Below are 18,675 nucleotides of genomic sequence, written 5' to 3' on the forward strand. Positions count from 1 at the left end.
GGCCCCCACTCACCGCGACTAGACAAAGCCGCTGCGCAGCAATGAAGACCCAACACAGCCAAAAATTAAATAAATAACAGAATGCCTCCAAACAGAATTTTTCGTAGAAAATATTTTTTGGTCATTATTTTCCTTTATATATACAGTCAGATATAGAGGGCTGGATCACGGTATTCTTCTTATGACAATTTGCCCCTTGTGCTATTGTTACCCAAATGATGCTTTGAACCTATATAATCATCACTACTTTCATTCCCAACATCTAGTACTTTGGGTCATTATCTGAAAGCTCAGACCGTTGGGGTCTTTATACGTAGTTCTTCCTATTTTTTTTTAACAGAAGACTATACAGCATTATTTTATTTTTATAAATAAAGGGAGACTCAGGAATGTTAGATATTTTCCCAAGGTTATTCTCTGAGCCAGTGTTAAAATTGGGAAAGGAACTATCTAACGTTTTAAAAAGGAGCAACTGATAAGCACGGATTATTAGCATTCAGCTTATTCATAATCTCCAATATATATATATTTTTTAAATGAAGAAAACCTATGGAGGAAAACTTTACATTTTGAATTGGTAATTAATACATTGTTTCTGTAGAAATAGCTTTAAAATATTATACATGGCTTTAAATGGGACTTAATATCTTTTCTTTTTTTAACAAAAGGCATCAGCCACCATGTCTGTCTCTTTTTTTAAAATTTTATTTATTTAGTTATGTATGTATGTATGTATGTATGTCTGCGTTGGGTCTTCATTGCTGTGCGCAGGCTCTTCTCTAGTTGCAGCGAGTGGGGGCTACGTTCGTTGCGGTGCATGGGTTTCTCATTGCAGTGGCTTCTCTTGTTGTAGAGCATGGGATTTAGGCACACAGGCTTCAGTAGTTGTGGCACATGGGCTTCAGTAGTTGTGGCTTGCAGGCTCTAGAGCGCAGGCCCAGTAGTTGTGGCGCACGGGCTTAGTTGCTCTGCGGCATGTGGGATCATCCTAGACCGGGACTCGAACCTGTGTCCCCTGCACTGGCAGGTGGATTCTTAACCACTGCGCCACCAGGGAAGTGGGACTTAATATCTTAATATTTCTAAAACTCCATATTTGATACTTGTAATCACAATTTTATCCATTTAGTGTTTCAGTGAAATAAATGAAAAATTTTACTCTCAGGTTCAAATTTATATTTGTATATATACTTTGATTAATATGTAATGCATTTCAAACTAAGAGCAAAACACCTGAAAAGCACTACTGAAACAAATTTTTCATTTATATACTGTATTATGTTCAAAAGACATTTAACTTCCTCCTTTACTACCGTAATATCTTTTACTTACTAGGATAACCTTCAACGTTAAAAGCCAAAGAAAATACGAAGAATGCTAAAAACTGAATAAAAATCAACTGCTAACTAAAACTTTGAAAAAAAAGAACACTAAAATGGTATTCAAAACCACTATTTAATTATTATAAACCAAACTCTCAAAACCAGCATTAATATGTCAAATTAAGTCCTCTTTATTAGATATTACCTATCATCATGTATTATATTCTCTTTCTGTCACAAGTCTTTTAAGAATATGTCCAATATCTTACATCCTAAGGCAGTATGCAGGTAAAGTCCATAAGACTCTTGGATTGGCAGTAACCATCTAATAAATAGTCTTTCCTTTTGCTCAGTGCCACCTCTTCCTTCCCCCTTTCTCTACCAATTAACTAAATCTCAAGTAGATGATTAGAAAAACCTGATTCTACTGTCCTAAATATGTCTTTCCTTCTTTCATTTCCTTCCATCCATCCGTCCATCTGTCTGTCTGTTCTTTTACCCATGAAGCATGTGTTAAGCCCCCACTCAAATCACTATAAATGTCCAGTAATATACTGAGTACTAAAGAGCTCATACAAATTGACAGACTTAAGATCATAAAACTTAAGAGAGCAAATGACATGAACAGACAATCCTTAAAAAAAAAAGAAATAATGAAATGATACTATTCGAAGCCTTGGCTTAGATGCTAAGAAACTTAGAGTCAAAACTGTGTGTTCTATTTGTAACAACAGTAATGGACATAAATGGCAGATGATGAGTTTCTTCTCTTATATTGACTGATTAATTGGAAACAGCTTCTTAGAGTGCTGTGTAAAAGGGATTCTGAGGCAAGTCCAGGCTCTGTAGGAAAGATCCAATGACCAACTACCTACATTTATCATGGATTTTGGAAAGTATTATGAAAGCCATGTATGCCATGTTTCTACCATGGCAAGTACTAGAACATCACAGAATGAATTTTATTTTTCTGATTTCATATGATTTTCTTTTATTTAAAAATTTTCCTTTTTACTTTAGATTGGGAAATGGGAAGACTGGTTTAACATCTTAAATTACATTCTGCTGGCCTCACAGAATGAATTCAGAAGTGTTCCCTCTAATTCTATATTGTGGAACAGACTGTAGAGAATTGGTCTCTTTTTCCTTAAATGGTAGATATCACCAGTACAACCAACTAGGCCTGATGCTTTCTCTTTTGGAAGACTATTCATTATTGCTTTAACTTCTTTAATTAATAAAAACCTATTCAGATGATCTATTTCTCTTTGTGTGAGTTTTGGTAGATTGTGTCCTTCAAGGAATTTCATCTAAGTTATCAAATTTGTGGGCATAGAGTTATTTATAATATGCCTGTATTATCCTTTTATTGTCAATGAGATCAGTAGTGATGGCCCTTCTTTAATTTCTAATATTAGTAATTTGTCTTTTTTTTTGGTTAGCTTGACCAGAGGTTTATCAATTTTACTGACCTTCAAACACCAACTTTTAGTTTCACTGATTTTCTCTATGGCTTTCCTGTTTTCAATTTCATTAATTTCTGCTCTGATATTTATTATTTCTTTTTCTCTGATTATTTTGGATCTAACTTGCTCTTGTTTTTCTAGTTTCCTAAGGTAGAAGTTTAGCTTACTGATTTTACATTTTTCTTCTTTTCTAATATATACTTTCAATGTTAAAAATTTCCCTCTAAGCATGCTTTCACTACATATCTTCAATTTTAATAAGATGCATTTTCATTTAGTGCAATTAGTGCAAAGTATTTTAAAATTTCTCCTGAGACTTCTTGTTTGACCCACATGCTAATTAGATAATCAATAAATATTTTGGGATTTTCCAGTTCTCTTTGTTATTGGTTTATATTTTAATTCTATTGTGGTCTGAGAGAATACTTTATATAACTCAAATCTTTCTAAATTTGTTAAGGTGTGTTTTATGGCCCAGAATATGGCCTATTTGGTAAACATTTTGAAAAAATAATACTTTTTAAAAGGAAGCAAAGTACTTATTTTGTTTCATTTACAAGTATATATGTACAACAAGAAGGAGGGTTGGGACACAGCTATCTTAGTATTAGAAGGATTGGTAGTAATTAGGGCTTGGGATAAAATTTCCATCAATCACATTATATACAGATTCAAAAAGTGTCACGTCTCAATTCTGAGCTATAGATGACTTTAAAAAGTGACTCTAAAGAGGAAATAGGCAGTCTACCTGAAAAAGAATTCAGAATAATGATAGTAAACATGATCCAAAATCTTGGAAATAGAATACAGAAAATACAAGAAACGTTTAACAATGACCTAGAAGAACTAAAGAGCAAACAAACAATGATGACCAACACCATAAATGAAATTAAAAATTCTCTAGAAGGGATCAATAGCAGAATAACTGAGGCAGAAGAATGGATAAGTGACCTGGAAGATGAAATAGTGGAAATAACTACTGCAGAGCAGAATAAAGAACAAAGAATGAAAAGAACTGAGGACAGTATCAGAGACCTCTGGGACAACATTAAATGCACCAACATTCAAATTATAGGGGTCCCAAAAGAAGAGAAAAAGAAAGGGTCTGAGGAAATATTTGAAGAGGTTATAGTTGAAAACTTCCCTAATATGGGAAAGGAAAGAGTTAATCAAGTCCAGGAAGCACAGAGAGTCCCATACAGGATAATACAAGGAGAAACACGCTAAGACACATATTAATCAAATTATCAAAAACTAAATACAAAGAGAACATATTAAAAGCAGCAAGGGAAAAACAACAAATAACACACAAGGGAATCCCCATAAGGTTAACAGCTGATCTTTCAGCAGAAACTCTGCAAGCCAGAAGGGAGTGGCAGGACATATTTAAAGTGATGAAGGAGAAAAACCTACAACCAAGATTACTCTACCCAGCAAGGATCTCATTCAGATTTGATGGAGAAATTAAAACCTTTACAGACAAGCAAAAGCTGAGAGAGTTCAGCACCACCAAACCAGCTTTACAACAAATGCTAAAGGAACTTCTCTAGGCAAGAAACGCAAGAGAAGGAAAAGACCTACAATAACAAAACCAAAACAATTAAGAAAATGGTCATAGGAACATACATATCGATAACTACCTTAAATGTAAATGGATTAAATGCTCCCACCAAAAGACAAAGACTCGCTGAATGGATACAAAAATAAGACGCATATATATGCTGTCTACAAGAGACCCACACAGACTGAAAGTGAGGGGATGGAAAAAGATATTCCATGCAAATGGAAATCAAAAGAAAGCTGGAGTAGCAACTCTCATATCAGACAAAATAGACTTTAAAATAAAGACTATTACAAGAGACAAAGAAGGACACTACATAATGATCAAGGGATCGATGCAAGAAGAAGATATAACAATTGTAAATATTCACACACCCAACATAGGAGCACCTCAATACATAAGGCAAATACTAACAGCCATAAAAGGGGAAATTGACAGTAACACAATCGTAGTAGGGGACTTTAACACCCTCTTTCACCAATGGACCATCATCCATAATGAAAATAAATAAGGAAACACAAGCTTTAAGTGATACATTAAACAAGACGGACTTAATTGACATTTAGAGGACATTCCATCCAAAAACAACAGAATACATATTCTACTCAAGTGCTCATGGAACATTCTCCAAGATAGATCGTATCTTGGGTCACAAATCAAGCCTTGCTAAATTTAAGAAAATTGTAATCGTATCAAATATCTTTGCGGACCACAACGCTATGAGACTAGATTTCAATTACAGGAAAAGATCTGTAAAAAATACAAACACATGGAGGCTAAACAATATACTACTTATTAACCAAGTGATCACTGAAGAAATCAAAGATGATATAAAAAAATACCTAGAAACAAATGACAATGGAGACACGACGACCCAAAACCTATGGGATGCAGCAAAAGCAGTTCTAAGAGGGAAGTTTATAGCAATAAAATCCTACCTTAAGAAACAGGAAACATCTCGAATAAACAACCTAACCTTGCACCTAAAGCAATTAGAGAAAGAAAAGCAAAAAACCCCCAAAGTTAGCAGAAGGAATCATAAAAAACAGATCAGAAATAAATGAAAAAGAAATGAAGGAAACAATAGCAAAGATCAATAAAACTAAAAGCTGGTTCTTTGAAAAGATAAACAAAATTGATAAACCATTAGCCAGACTCATCAAGAAAAAAGGGAGAAGACTCAAATCAACAGAATTAGAAATGAAAAAGGAGAAGTAACAACTGACACTGCAGAAATACAAAAGATCACGAGATTACTACAAGCAACTCTATGCCAAGAAAATGGACAACCTGGAAGAAATGGACAAATTCTTAGAAATGCACAACCTGCTGAGACTGAAAGAGGAAGAAGCAGAAATATGAAGAGGCCAATCTCAAGCCCTGAAATTGAAACTGTGATTAAAAATCTTCCAACAAACAAAAGCCCAGGACCAGATGGCTTCACAGGCGAATTCTATCAAACATTTAGAGAAGAGCTAACACCTATCCTTCTCAAACTCTTCCAAAATATAGCAGAGGGAGGAACACTCCCAAACTCATTCTACGAGGCCACCATCACCCTGATACCAAAACCAGACAAAGATGTCACAAAGAAAGAAAACTACAGGCCAATATCACTGATGAACATAGATGCGAAAATCCTCAACAAAGTATTAGCAAACAGTATCCAACAGCACATTAAAAGGATCATACACCATGATCAAGTGGGGGTTATCCCAGGAATGCAAGGATTCTTCAATATACGCAAAGCAATCAATGTGATAAACCATATTAACAAACTAAAGGAGAAAACCATATGATCATCTCAATAGATGCAGAGAAAGCTTTTGACAAAATTCAACACCCATTTATGATAAAAATCCTCCAGAAAGTAGGCACAGAGGGAACCTTCCTCAACATAATAAAGCCGATATATGACAAACCCACAGCCAACATCGTCCTCACTGGTGAAAAACTGAATCCATTTCCACTAAGATCAGGAGGAAGACAAGGTTGCCCACTCTCACCACTCTTATTCAACACAGTTTTGGAAGTTTTAGCCACAGCAATCAGAGAAGTAAAAGAAATAAAAGGAATCCAAATTGGAAAAGAAGTAAAGCTGTCACTGTTTGCAGATGACATGATACTATACACAGAGAATCCTAAAGATGCTACCAGAAAACTACTAGAGCTAATCAATGAATTTGGTAAAGTAGCAGGATACAAAATTAATGCACAGAAATCTCTGGCATTCCTATACACTAATGATGAACAATCTGAAAGTGAAATTAAGAAAACACTCCCATTTACCATTGCAACAAAAGAATATCTAGGAATAAACCTACCTAAGGAGACAAAAGACCTGTATGCAGAAAATTATAAGACACTGATGAAAGAAATTAAAGATGATACAAATAGATGGAGAGATATACCATGTTCTTGGACTGGAAGAATCAACATTGTGAAAATGACTCTCCTACCCAAAGCAATCTACAGATTCAATGCAATCCCTACCAAACTACCACTGGTATTTTTCACAGAACTAGAACAGAAAATTTCACAATTTTTGTGGAAACACAAAAGACCCTGAATAGCCAAAGCAATCTTGAGAACGAAAAACGGAGCTGGAGGAATCAGGCTCCCTGACTTCAGACTATACTACAAAGCTACAGTAATCAAGACAGTATGGAACTGGCACAAAAACAGAAATATAGATCAATGGTACAGGATAGAAAGTTCAGAGATAAACCCATGCACATATGGTCACCTTATCTTTGATAAAGGAGGCAAGAATATACAGTGGAGAAAAGACAGCCTTTTCAATAAGTGGTGCTGGGACAACTGGACAGCTACATGTGAAAGTATGAAATTAGATCACTCCCTAACACCATGCTCAAAGATAAAGTCAAAATGGATTAAAGACCTAAATGTAAGGCCAGAAACTATCAAACTCTTAGAGGAAAGCATAGGCAGAACACTCTATGACATCAATCACAGCCAGATCCTTTTTGACTCACCTCCTAGAGAAATGGAAATGAAAACAAAAATAAACAAATGCAACCTAATGAAACTTAAAAGCTTTTGCACAGCAAAGGAAACCATGAACAAGACAAACCTCAGAATGGAAGAAAATATTTGCAAATGAAGCAACTGACAAAGGATTCATCTGCAAAATTTACAAGCAGCTCATGCAGCTCACTATGAAAAAAACAATCAACCCAATCCAAAAATGGGCAGAAGACCTAAATAGACATTTCTCCAAAGAAGATATACAGATTGCCAACAAACACATGGAAGAATGCTCAACATCATTAATCATTAGAGAAATGCGAATGAAAACTACAATGAGATATCATCTCACACCGGTCAGAATGGCCATCATCAAAAAATCTACAAACAATAAATGCTGGAGAGGGTGTGGAGAAAAGGGAACCTTCTTGCACTGTTGGTGGGAATGTCACTTGATACAGCCACTATGGAGAACAGTATGGAGGTTCCTTTAAAAACTAAAAATAGAACTACCATACGACCCAGAAATCCCACTACTGGGCATATACCCTGAGAAAACCATAATTCAAAGAGTCATGTACCAAAATGTTCATTGCAGCTCTATTTACAATAGCCAGGACATGGAAGCAACCTAAGTATCCATCAACAGATGAATGGATGAAGAAGATGTGGCACATATATACAATGGAATATTACTTGGACATAAAACGAAACGAAATTGAGTTATTTGTAGTGAGGTGGATGGACCTAAAGTCTGTCATACAGAGTGAAATAAGTCAGAAAGAGAAAAACAAACACCGTATGCTAACTCATATATATGGAATCTAAGAAAAGAAAAAAAAAGTCATGAAGAACCTAGGGCTAAGATGGGAATAAATACACAGACCTACTAGAGAATGGACTTGAGGATATGGGGAGGGGGAAGGGTAAGCTGTGACAAAGTGAGAGAGTGGCATGGACATATATACACTACCAAAGGTAAAATAGATAGCTAGTGGGAAGCAGCCGCATAGCACAGGGAGATCAGCTGGGTGCTTTGTGACCACCTAGAGGGGTGCGATAGGGAGAGTGGGAGGGAAGGAGATGCAAGAGGGAAGAGATATGGGAACATATGTATATGTATAACTGATTCACTTTGTTCTAAAGCAGAAACTAACACATCATTGTAAAGCAATTATACTCCAATAAAGGTGTTTAAGAAAGAAAATGTGATACACACACACACACACACACACACACACACACACACACTGGAATATTATTCAGCCATAAAAGAAGGAAATTCTGCCATATGCAACAATGTGGATATAACTTGAGGGCATTATGCTTAGGGAAATAAGTCAGACAGAGAAAAACACTTATGATCCCACTTAAATGTGGAATCTATAAAAACCGAACTCATAGAAACAGAGAGCAGATTGTCAGCGGCAGGAGGTGGAGGGGGAGAAAATGGTAAAGGTGGCCAAAGGGTACAAATTTCCACTTATAAGAGGAATCAGTTTCTGGGGATGTAATGTAAGGTAATGTTCTGTACGTGAATATAGTTAACAATACTGTATTTTATATTTGAATGTTGTCTAAGAGAGATTTTAAAAGTTCTCTCCTCACAAACACACACAAAATTCTAACTATGTGAAGTAACTGCTGTATTAACTAACCTTATTGTTGTAATCAGTTTGTAACATATGCATGCATAAAATCATTACATCGTAACCTTAAACTTACACAACGTTATATGTCAATTATATCTCAATAAAGTTAGAAGAAAAAAAAAGTGACTCTAGTAGTAATAAATTTTTGGTTTTCATGAAATGTAAGTTAAAAAAACCCAAGGTATTTTTGCTATGTGAGCCATCACTATCTGAACTCGGAAATCAAAATGACTTGATTTTGTGATAACACTGGGAAAAAGATAACCCTTGCTAGCTACACTTGCTATCCAAAGTCGGAAGTCAAACAGATTTAAATAGTAACAAATACATATCTTCCTAAATAATAATATCTATAAATAAAGAGAGTAAACATCAGACCTTTGACTATTTCATCTACCTCTCTAGAAGTATGTATGTGTAAGAGAGCGAGAAATTCTCTTTGGAAAAATTGATTATTATTTTGTATGAGTATCACTTTATATTTAGACACATAAAGTGGTAGATATTTATGATAAAATATAATGCAGAATGAGTGTTTTAATAGCACAGGAAGAGCAGTTTACACAAAATTTTTTATACTGCATGGTCTCTATTGTGTAAGAAAACAGTGCCTATTAAAAAGACTGGAAAGAAATACACCTAAATGTAACCAGGATTGAGTAATAATTTTTCTACACCTATAATCTTCTCTACATGCAAATTTTTCATACTGTTATCTTATTTCATTTGCAGTCAGGAAAATATAAAATACTGATTTTAATACAACATGATAAGTACTGTAATAGAGATATTAAAAGTTTGATATTGGTACCAGAGTACCAATTCTTTTGAGAAGTTCAAGTTAAGTTCTGGAAGGGAAGATGCTTCAAATATAGCCTAATATAATACAGCAACAGTTGATCAGAAAGAGGATATATTGTACTTGCAAATGCCAGAAAGTGAGAACATGCATGTGCCACTAGGGGAATTTAAACAGTTCCATAAGACTAGAATATGGGCTGCAATAATGGTAGGAGGAGTGGGAGGGATAAGTCTACATACACATGTTGGGGCCAAATGCTATACAAAGTAGTTTCTAGAATGAAGAAAATCTAAACCTAGCCATCCTAGGCTAAGATGTTTCAATGCTTAATTTCAATACTAAGTAAGTCCTGACCTATAACAATCATATTTCCTTCAAATACTTAAAACTACTTTTTCTCCTTTAAAATTAAAACAGAGACTGTAATTTCTTGACTATGGCAGGGGAGAGGCTGGTGGCAAATCCACTCCTCAGTAAACAACTATAACAAAGAACACAATCATCAAACACAACCATTTCAGGGCTCAAACCTAGGCAAACACGTTGCAAAGTGTTCATTCATGAAAACCAGCTAAATCTTAGCTAACAACAGTGGGGATCTGTGGTGTCTTTGCCTGAAGCCACTCTCATCATCCCCGCCCTTTGCTCAGTTGGTATGGAAGTTCTTTGAGGACAGGGCTGGCTGTGAGAAACAGCAAATTCCCTGCTGGAAGGGGTTAACAGGATTTGGAGCAGAGGGTGAAAAACCCACAGAACAATGTCAGTAAAAGTAACAAAATGGTAAGAAACAAACAGGGCAAGTCAGCAGCTATGCCAGCTTCAGGCTGCAGTTTTGGTTGGCCAGAGCTGTAGACTGGAAGACTGGTCAGAAATTTAGAAATTCCAGAAATATCCTGGAAATGAAAGAGGCACAGAAGGGCTAAATAAGCTTTCCACATAGCCTTGGTTGATTGGGAGGCTAAATGAACATGCACGGGAGACCCACGAGGGCCTGATGGAAAGCAAAAAGTGAGGCAGACTTGGAAACTGCCTGAATTTTAAATGTACTCCCAAATCAACACACATCCACTGGCAGAGGGTGGGAGCCTTACAGGCTGGAGAGGTGTTTGAGCACAACCTCTGACCTATCATTGACCCCTAATCTGTGCAGACACAAGTACAAACTGTAGGAAACCAGCCTAAAAAAATAAAAATAATAGTAATGTACAAACTACCAGGGAAACAGACTCCACAGATTAAGTGCAGGGAGATTACTAAAAACCACCACCACCATCGCCATCCTCCTTGGGGAAAAATCCAAAACAAGAGTTTCTATAACTTCAAAAATATACTGGACAGTTTTCAACAAAAAATTATGAGACATGCAGAGAAAAACAGGAAAGTGTAGTCCATATTCAAGAAAAAGAGCAGTAAATAGATTCTGAGTGAGCCCAAATGTTGTATTTAGCAAAGACCTCAAATCAGCTATTATAAAAATGTTCAAAGAATTCAAAGAAACCACGTTCAGAAGAGTAAAAGGAAAATATGACAATGACTTAACAAACAAAGTAATCTCAACAATGAAACAGAGACTATAAAAAAGAACGATATAGAAATTCTAGGGTTCACATTTTCCATATGTACCTGTTTTTGATAGCACTGTTAACTATATAATTTCTTATGCTGGTCAATATTTTAAAAATATTCAAGAATGTTCGTAACACCTGAGTTATAAGATGTTTAGTAACTCATTATGCTTTGTAAGCTTTGTAGTAACCTTTGAATAAAGGTAAAGATCTTTTCCTACAGAACTAATCAAAGGTATATATTAATTTTTGAATGAAACTGCTTATACCTAACTAGATAATATTTCAACATGGTATAAAATCAAAGTAACCAAAGGTAATGTTATGTTGATATCTACAGGTTTGGAAATGTTTTAAGAGGTTAATTTAATTTTATTTCCATGGTTAGCCTGCAGTGTCTATTAGGAATGTTTCTAGAATTATTCGAGCTTAACATTTTCAAGAGAGTAATACAATATTACTTGATTCCACAAATTTATTCTGGTACTAAGGTATATAAATAATTTTAATACTACTAAAATTAATTGGATTATAATACATACACAATGAAATATTATTTAGCCATAAAAAATGGGAAATCCTGCCATTTGCAACAACATGGATGGACCTTGAGGTCACTGCACTAAGTAAGTCAGACACGAAAAGACAAATACTGTATGATCTTACTTCTATGTAGAGTCAAAAAAAAAAGTCAAACTCATAGAAACAAAATCAGATTTGTGACTGTCAGATCACAAATTTAGGGATTGGGTGAAAGGTACTTCCAATTATAAGATAAATAAGTTCTGGAGATGTAATATCCAGCATGGTAACTATAGTTAACAATACTGTATTGTATATTTGAAAATTGCTAAAAGTTCTCATAAGGAAAAAAAATGGTAGTTAGGTGAGGTGAGGGATGGTTAACTAAACTTACTGTGGTAATCATTTCACAATATATACATATATTAAATCACTTTGTTGTATGTGTTAAACAGTGTTACATGTCAATTATATCTCAGTAAAACTGGGAAAATACTCATGTACTTATTAAATAAAATTTATGCCTATATGCATATATATAAATATTACCAGCAGGCAGATTTTTATATTGAAAATAAAGTAATGGGAATTGGTTCTATTAATAATCTTCCATTAATTCCTTATTTGTGATTTGTCAGTGGATAGACACTTTATATTTAATTTAATTGGATTTCACTGTTTTGATTCTTTGTATTACCATAAAATGTAACATTTAATGAATGATTCTTTCTCATTTTTAGTGAGAACAATCGATGTTATGGAACTACTAGTTTCCCAGATATCCCTTAAAATTTTATGCTACTTTCCTACCTAATAATATAACAAATTTACATTTCTCAGACTAACATACGACCAGAGAAGCAAGCAAAATGCCCACTACTTGGTGTAAACCATTACACTATTTTACATTATTAACACAGCTATCCAGGATAATGTTAATAATCTAAGTAGAAAAGTATACTTACTCAGTTATAAATTCAGGGTTTGTAAAGCTGAGGTTGGTTAAATGACCTTCAAGTTTAGAAGATTCATGCGTATTTAAGGCTGGAGTGGTCTTAGTGGCGAGTACAGCTCTTTTTTCATCTTTTTCAAGTGCTTTTCTCTTCCCACCATTTTGAAAATATTCTCTGCATACACTACAAGGCAAAATAAAGTTATATTTTAAAACAATAGGTATGAATATAAAATAAAATGGGAAAATATTAACCTTTATTAATCAAAATGGGAAATTTTCAAATTATAGTGTCCTATTTTTAAAATGTCACATTGAGGTAAGTTTGAGCACCTGTAGCATTTTCAAATTTTTAAAATTACCATACAACAAAGCATGATCATAGATTATGTTTAAAAGTGTTTTTTCAGAAGTACAATGTGCCTGTATGTTTTGCTGAACTTTATTCTTAGCTAAAACATAAGTTCCTCCAGAAAAGCTTAAATAACTCTGTTATTCAGTGACAGAATTCAAAAAGTAGTCACAGTTAACTCTGAGCCAGCTCTGCTGGTAGTAGACAGTTGTTTTTCAGATCCCTCCTAGTTTATAAAAACAAAGTCACACATATATACACTAATATGTATAAAACAGATAACTAATGAGAACCTGCTGTATAGCACAGGGAACTCTACTTAGTGCTCTGTGTTGACCTAAATGGGAAGGAAATCCAAAAAAGCAAGATATATGTATACATATGGCTGATTCACTTCGCTGTACAGTAGAAACTACCACAACATTGTAAAACAACTATACCAATAAAATATATATATATGTATAGTTATCACACAAAAGAGAAGCTCCATTAAACTATATCCAATTGCTGTTAAAAAAAAAAGTCACAAAATCAGGTTGCCAAAATATTAAGAATCATGCTATTTGCTCTGAAAGAAGAACATAAAAATCTGGTTAAGGTAAAAATGGTATCATATTATAAAGGTATACATTCAGAGAGAACAAAGGTTTTAACATAATAGTGATTTTTATAACACTTGGAAATTATTCCTGTCCATCAAGAGGCCACTACTGCTTGTCCCAATTCTTATAATATAAATGGATATTAAAATGCAGATTTTTCAAGATGTATTATTTCAAACTCATTTAGTTTAGCCCATATCAGGTTGTTATCCGTAATCAGAAACTGATGACTGGCATTAAGATTAAACAATTTTCTTCATACCTAATACAATTTTAGGGTGAAAATAGTAGGGTACCATGCCTGGGTATGTAACAGGACAATAAACATGAACCACAGAATCAACTCAAAACACTTACTAGCTATTAAAGACAAAAAACTTAAAGGAAGCAAGACTGGTATGATCTGCCTCTGGCCCTTGAGCTTACAATATGACAGAAGATACATACTTAGACAATTAACTGATATACTTATCAAAGCTTAAAGTGAATGTAAATGAAACTAAACAAATTTTCTTTATTTTTAGATTCTTAAACCACATTATTATTCCATATAGCTCATACTCTGAACAAGCTAGACTATTTTTCTCCATAAACACTCCTTGGTGCAGTTTCAAAAACACATGGCTAGAGAAGAAGTGAAAAATTAATTTAAAACTGATTTCAGCAAGTAGAACTATGGTGTCTAACGAAACAATGCTTATTTCTCCTCACACTTAAAGGATGCTATTAGTTCAATTTCAGTTTGTCTAAGTATCTAATAAAGACTTCTTTAACTTATCCTATGGAGATTTAATTTTAACTCAAATTATATACAGGAGTTGAAACTCATTTATCATTAATCAAACATTTATTAAGTACCTATCATGTGCCAGGCACATAGGTGATGGAAAAACAAATTGAAGAAGGCATTGCTGCCCTCAAGGAGCTCAGACTAGTGAAGGAGACAAATAATTATATATTGGGTTGGCCAAAAAGTTTGTGTGGGTTTCCAAAAGAAATTTTGGGGCCAACCCAATAGTAAAGAAAATACAATTGATAAATACCTAACGCCCAATCTAAAATCAGTAGTATAAGCTGATTTTAGGAAGATAAGTAGGAATAAATCAGGCTAGGAAGAATGTTAGTTAAGGAGGAAAGTGCTTTCCTGGCAGAGAGAACAGCATGAGCAAAGGCATGGAACAGAAAAGCATCATGGATCCCGCAGAGATAGACATCAGTTCAAGGCATGTGAAATTTAAACTGCCAGGCAGAAAATGGATGGATGGACTCATAAGTGAAAAGGCCCTAAGGCCAACACACATATAGAGAGGAATGACAGCCACATGACACTGGAGAGGTAAACAAACTTCAGATCATGCAAGACTGACAGGCCTATTTAGGAATGTGGTCTTTTTTAGAAATCTAATCTAATGACAGAAATGGTTTAGTGGTTTCTTCGAGTGGGGGGTGGGCTGACTACAGAGGTGTACACTAGAGCTTTTTAGAGTCGTGGAAAAGTTCTGTATCTAGACAGTGGTGATGGTTACACAAGTGTAAACAACTGTCATTACTCACTGAACTGTACACTAGAATGGGTATATTTTATTGAATATTAATTAAACCTCAGTAAGGTTGATTGAAAAATATAGCCTGAATCACCTTGGAATTAATACTAAAAATAATACCTTTATCATATAATATTTCACTAAGGCATGAAACACAAGGGTAAAGAGATTACTTACCTTTCTATTAGGTAGAACCACAAAGAGCTGCTGATATTCAGTAGTTCCTGACCCACAAAAATTGCAATTTTATGTGGTTCAATCTCAATGTTACCTAGACACTTGACTGCAAAATACTTAAAGGGCTAGAATTCCAGATACTCATAGGATAATAACCACCATCTAAACCCCAATCTCCCTACAAAACTTCCAAAAAATATACAAAACATTAGGAAGAGCAAATAAAAGCACACACAGTTCACACCTATGGCATAACTAGGAAACAGGAATAGCACCTTATTTTACATGTAATTGGGGAAATAAAAATCTGAGGCCAACTGAGTTGGCTTTGGAGTTACCCGAAGTACAGAGTCAGATGAGGACTGTGTAAGAGAGGAAGGTATGATGGGGTCTTAGAGGTGGCACAGAAAAATCGATAATACTAGCTAAGGTTCACCACAGAGAGAGTCCAACTCTGAATGGAGAGATCTTAAGACTTATGGGACATAGTGAAACAAGGCATTAGGCACAGGAAGACCAAAAGAAAAAAGTCTGGAATGTATATGGGAAGGGCTGTCACCAAAGGTGAGAGCTCTGTGAAGATATTATTTCTGAGGGAGAAAGGAAGCACCTTGAAAAAAGGGGGTATCTCTGGAGGTGTGTTGATAAAGGGAAAGAATCAATTAAGAATAAAGAGCATACTGACATAAGTTAAACCTATTAAAAATTCATAAATCAGCCAAAAGAGGACAATACTTATTAAAGGAACTCCACTTTCATATCTGTAGCAATCAAGCAAGGATCTTTGGAATTAAGAAACAAAGCAAGCACCCAAACCTCTACCTATACCTCTATACACAGTCTAACATAAAAGACAAAACACATAAAAGAGATGTCCAATGAATCCAGCAATCGTACAAGTTTCTATTAGAAGGGAAGAGAAAGATATCAAAACTTTCCAGTGGATGAAAATTCTCAAAAACACAGAAAATAACAGTTATAAAAGAGAAGAAAACTGTAACAACACTTCAATATTAATTATACATAATTAAGCAATGCAGATATGAAAAACATTTCAAATTTGAAATTAAATAGAAAACTGAGGATAAAGAAGAACTACATAAATAGATATTCCATGAATATGAATAGGAAGACTCAATACTGTCACTATGTTAGCTCTTCCCAAATTGACTTATACATTCAACACAATCCCAATCAAAAGCAGAGCAAAATATCTTATAGATAAAACAAATGGATTCTAAAGTGTACATGGATAAGCAAAGGACCCAGAATAGCCAACACAATACTGAGGGTGATGAACAAAGTTGGAGGACTGACACCATCTGATTTCAAGACTTAATATAAAGCTGTAACTATACCATTACTATTAGTAATCAAGGACAGTATGTTGTAGGCAGAACAATAGACAAGTAGATCAATGGAACAGAAGAGAGAGCCCAGATATAGATCCATGTAAATACATTCAACTGATCTTTGACAAAGGAGCAGTGGAGTAATACAGTGGAGTAAAGACAGTCTTTTCAACAAATAGTGCTGGAACAACTGGATATCGACATGCCAAAAAAATAAACCCTGACACAGATATTACACTCTTCACAAAAATTAACTCCAAATGGATCACAGACCTAAATGTAAAACACAAAACTCTAAAACTCTTAAGAGAGTTTTATAAATTTTTAGGAGAAAATCTAGATGAACTTGGGTGTTATATCTAAAAAGTCATTGCCAAATCTAAGTCACAACCCTTAAAAAAAAAAACTGAGACACTAGATTTAATTAAAATAAAAAACTTCTGCAAAAGACAATGTCAATAGAATGAGAAAACAAGCCATAGACTAGGAGAAAATATTTTCAAAAGATCTATCTCATAAAAGACTGTTATCCAAAATATATGAAGGACCCTCGAAACTCAACGTTACGAAAACAAACAACTTGATTAAAAAATGGGCAAAAGACCTAACAGACACCTCACTAAAGAAGGTGCAGATATCAAATAAGCATAAGAAAAAGACTCTCCATATCACATGTCATTGGGGAAATGCAAATTAAAATAGCAATGAGATACTACTACACATTATTAGAATGACAGAAAACCAAAACACTAACACCAGCAAACGCTGGTGTGGAGCAACAAGAACTCTCATTCACTGCTAGTGGTAATGCAAAATGGTATAGTCACTTTGGAAGACAGTTAGGTAATTTCCCACAAAACTAAATATACTCTTCCCATATAATCTAGCAATCAAGTTTCATGGTATTTCCAAAAAGAGTTGAACACTTACTTCCACACAACAACCGGCAGATGGATGTTTACAACAGTTTTTTTTTTTTAAGATTTATTTATTTATTTACTTTATTTATTTTTGACTGCTTCGGGTCTTAGTTGCAGCACACAGGGTCTTCATTGAGGCATGTGGGATCTTTCGTTGTGCCACACAGGCTTCTCCCTAGTTGTGGCGTTTGGGTTTTCTCTCTCTAGTTGTGGAGCACGGGCTCCAGAGAGCACAGGCTCTGTTGTTTGTGGCACGCAGGCTCTCTAGTTGAGGCACTCGAGCTCAATAGTTGTGGTGCGCAGGTTTAGTTGCCCCACAGCATGTGGGATCTTAGTTCCCTGACCAGAGATCGAATCTGCGTCCCCTGCATTGTAAAGTGGATTCTTTATCACTGGACCACCAGGGAAGTCTCTACAGCAGTTTTGTTCGTAACTGCCAAAATGTGGAAGCAACCAAGATATCCTTCAGTAGCTGAAAGGATAAACAAGCTTTGATCCATCTACACGATGGAATATTATTCACCACTAAAAAGAAATAAGCTATCAAGCCAAGAAAGACATGGTGGAACCTTAAATGCACATTATTAAGTGAAAGATGTCAATATGAAAAGGTTAAATACCTTAATTCCACCTACATACATTCTAGAAAAGGCAGAACTATGGAGACGGTAAAACAGTCAGTGGTTGCTGGGTATGGGGGGAAGTTGGGGGGAGAAGAAATTAACAGTTGGAGCACAGAGGATTTTTAGAGCAGTGAAACTGTTCTGTATGATACTATAATGGTGGATACTTGTCATTATATATTTTTCAAAACCCATAAAATATATAATACCAAAAGTGAACCCTAATGTAAACTATGGACTTTGGATTCTAATGATGTGTCAGTGTGGGTTCATCA

The 18,675-nt window shown here is 34.8% G+C and overlaps 1 protein-coding gene across 1 annotated transcript in view; it reads right to left on the reverse strand.

Moving 5' to 3' along the window:
* The window catches only part of SAMTOR (S-adenosylmethionine sensor upstream of mTORC1), an 89,615-nt gene that overhangs the window by 42,089 nt on the left and 28,851 nt on the right, over positions 1-18,675 (reverse strand). Inside the window, exon 3 of the mRNA XM_060020755.1 lies at positions 12,844-13,014. Coding sequence (XP_059876738.1) covers positions 12,844-13,014 — 171 coding nt within the window. The remainder of the gene's footprint in view (positions 1-12,843; positions 13,015-18,675) is intronic.

This window comes from Delphinus delphis, chromosome 9 (assembly GCF_949987515.2).
Source record: "Delphinus delphis chromosome 9, mDelDel1.2, whole genome shotgun sequence".
Classification (NCBI taxonomy): domain Eukaryota; kingdom Metazoa; phylum Chordata; class Mammalia; order Artiodactyla; family Delphinidae; genus Delphinus; species Delphinus delphis.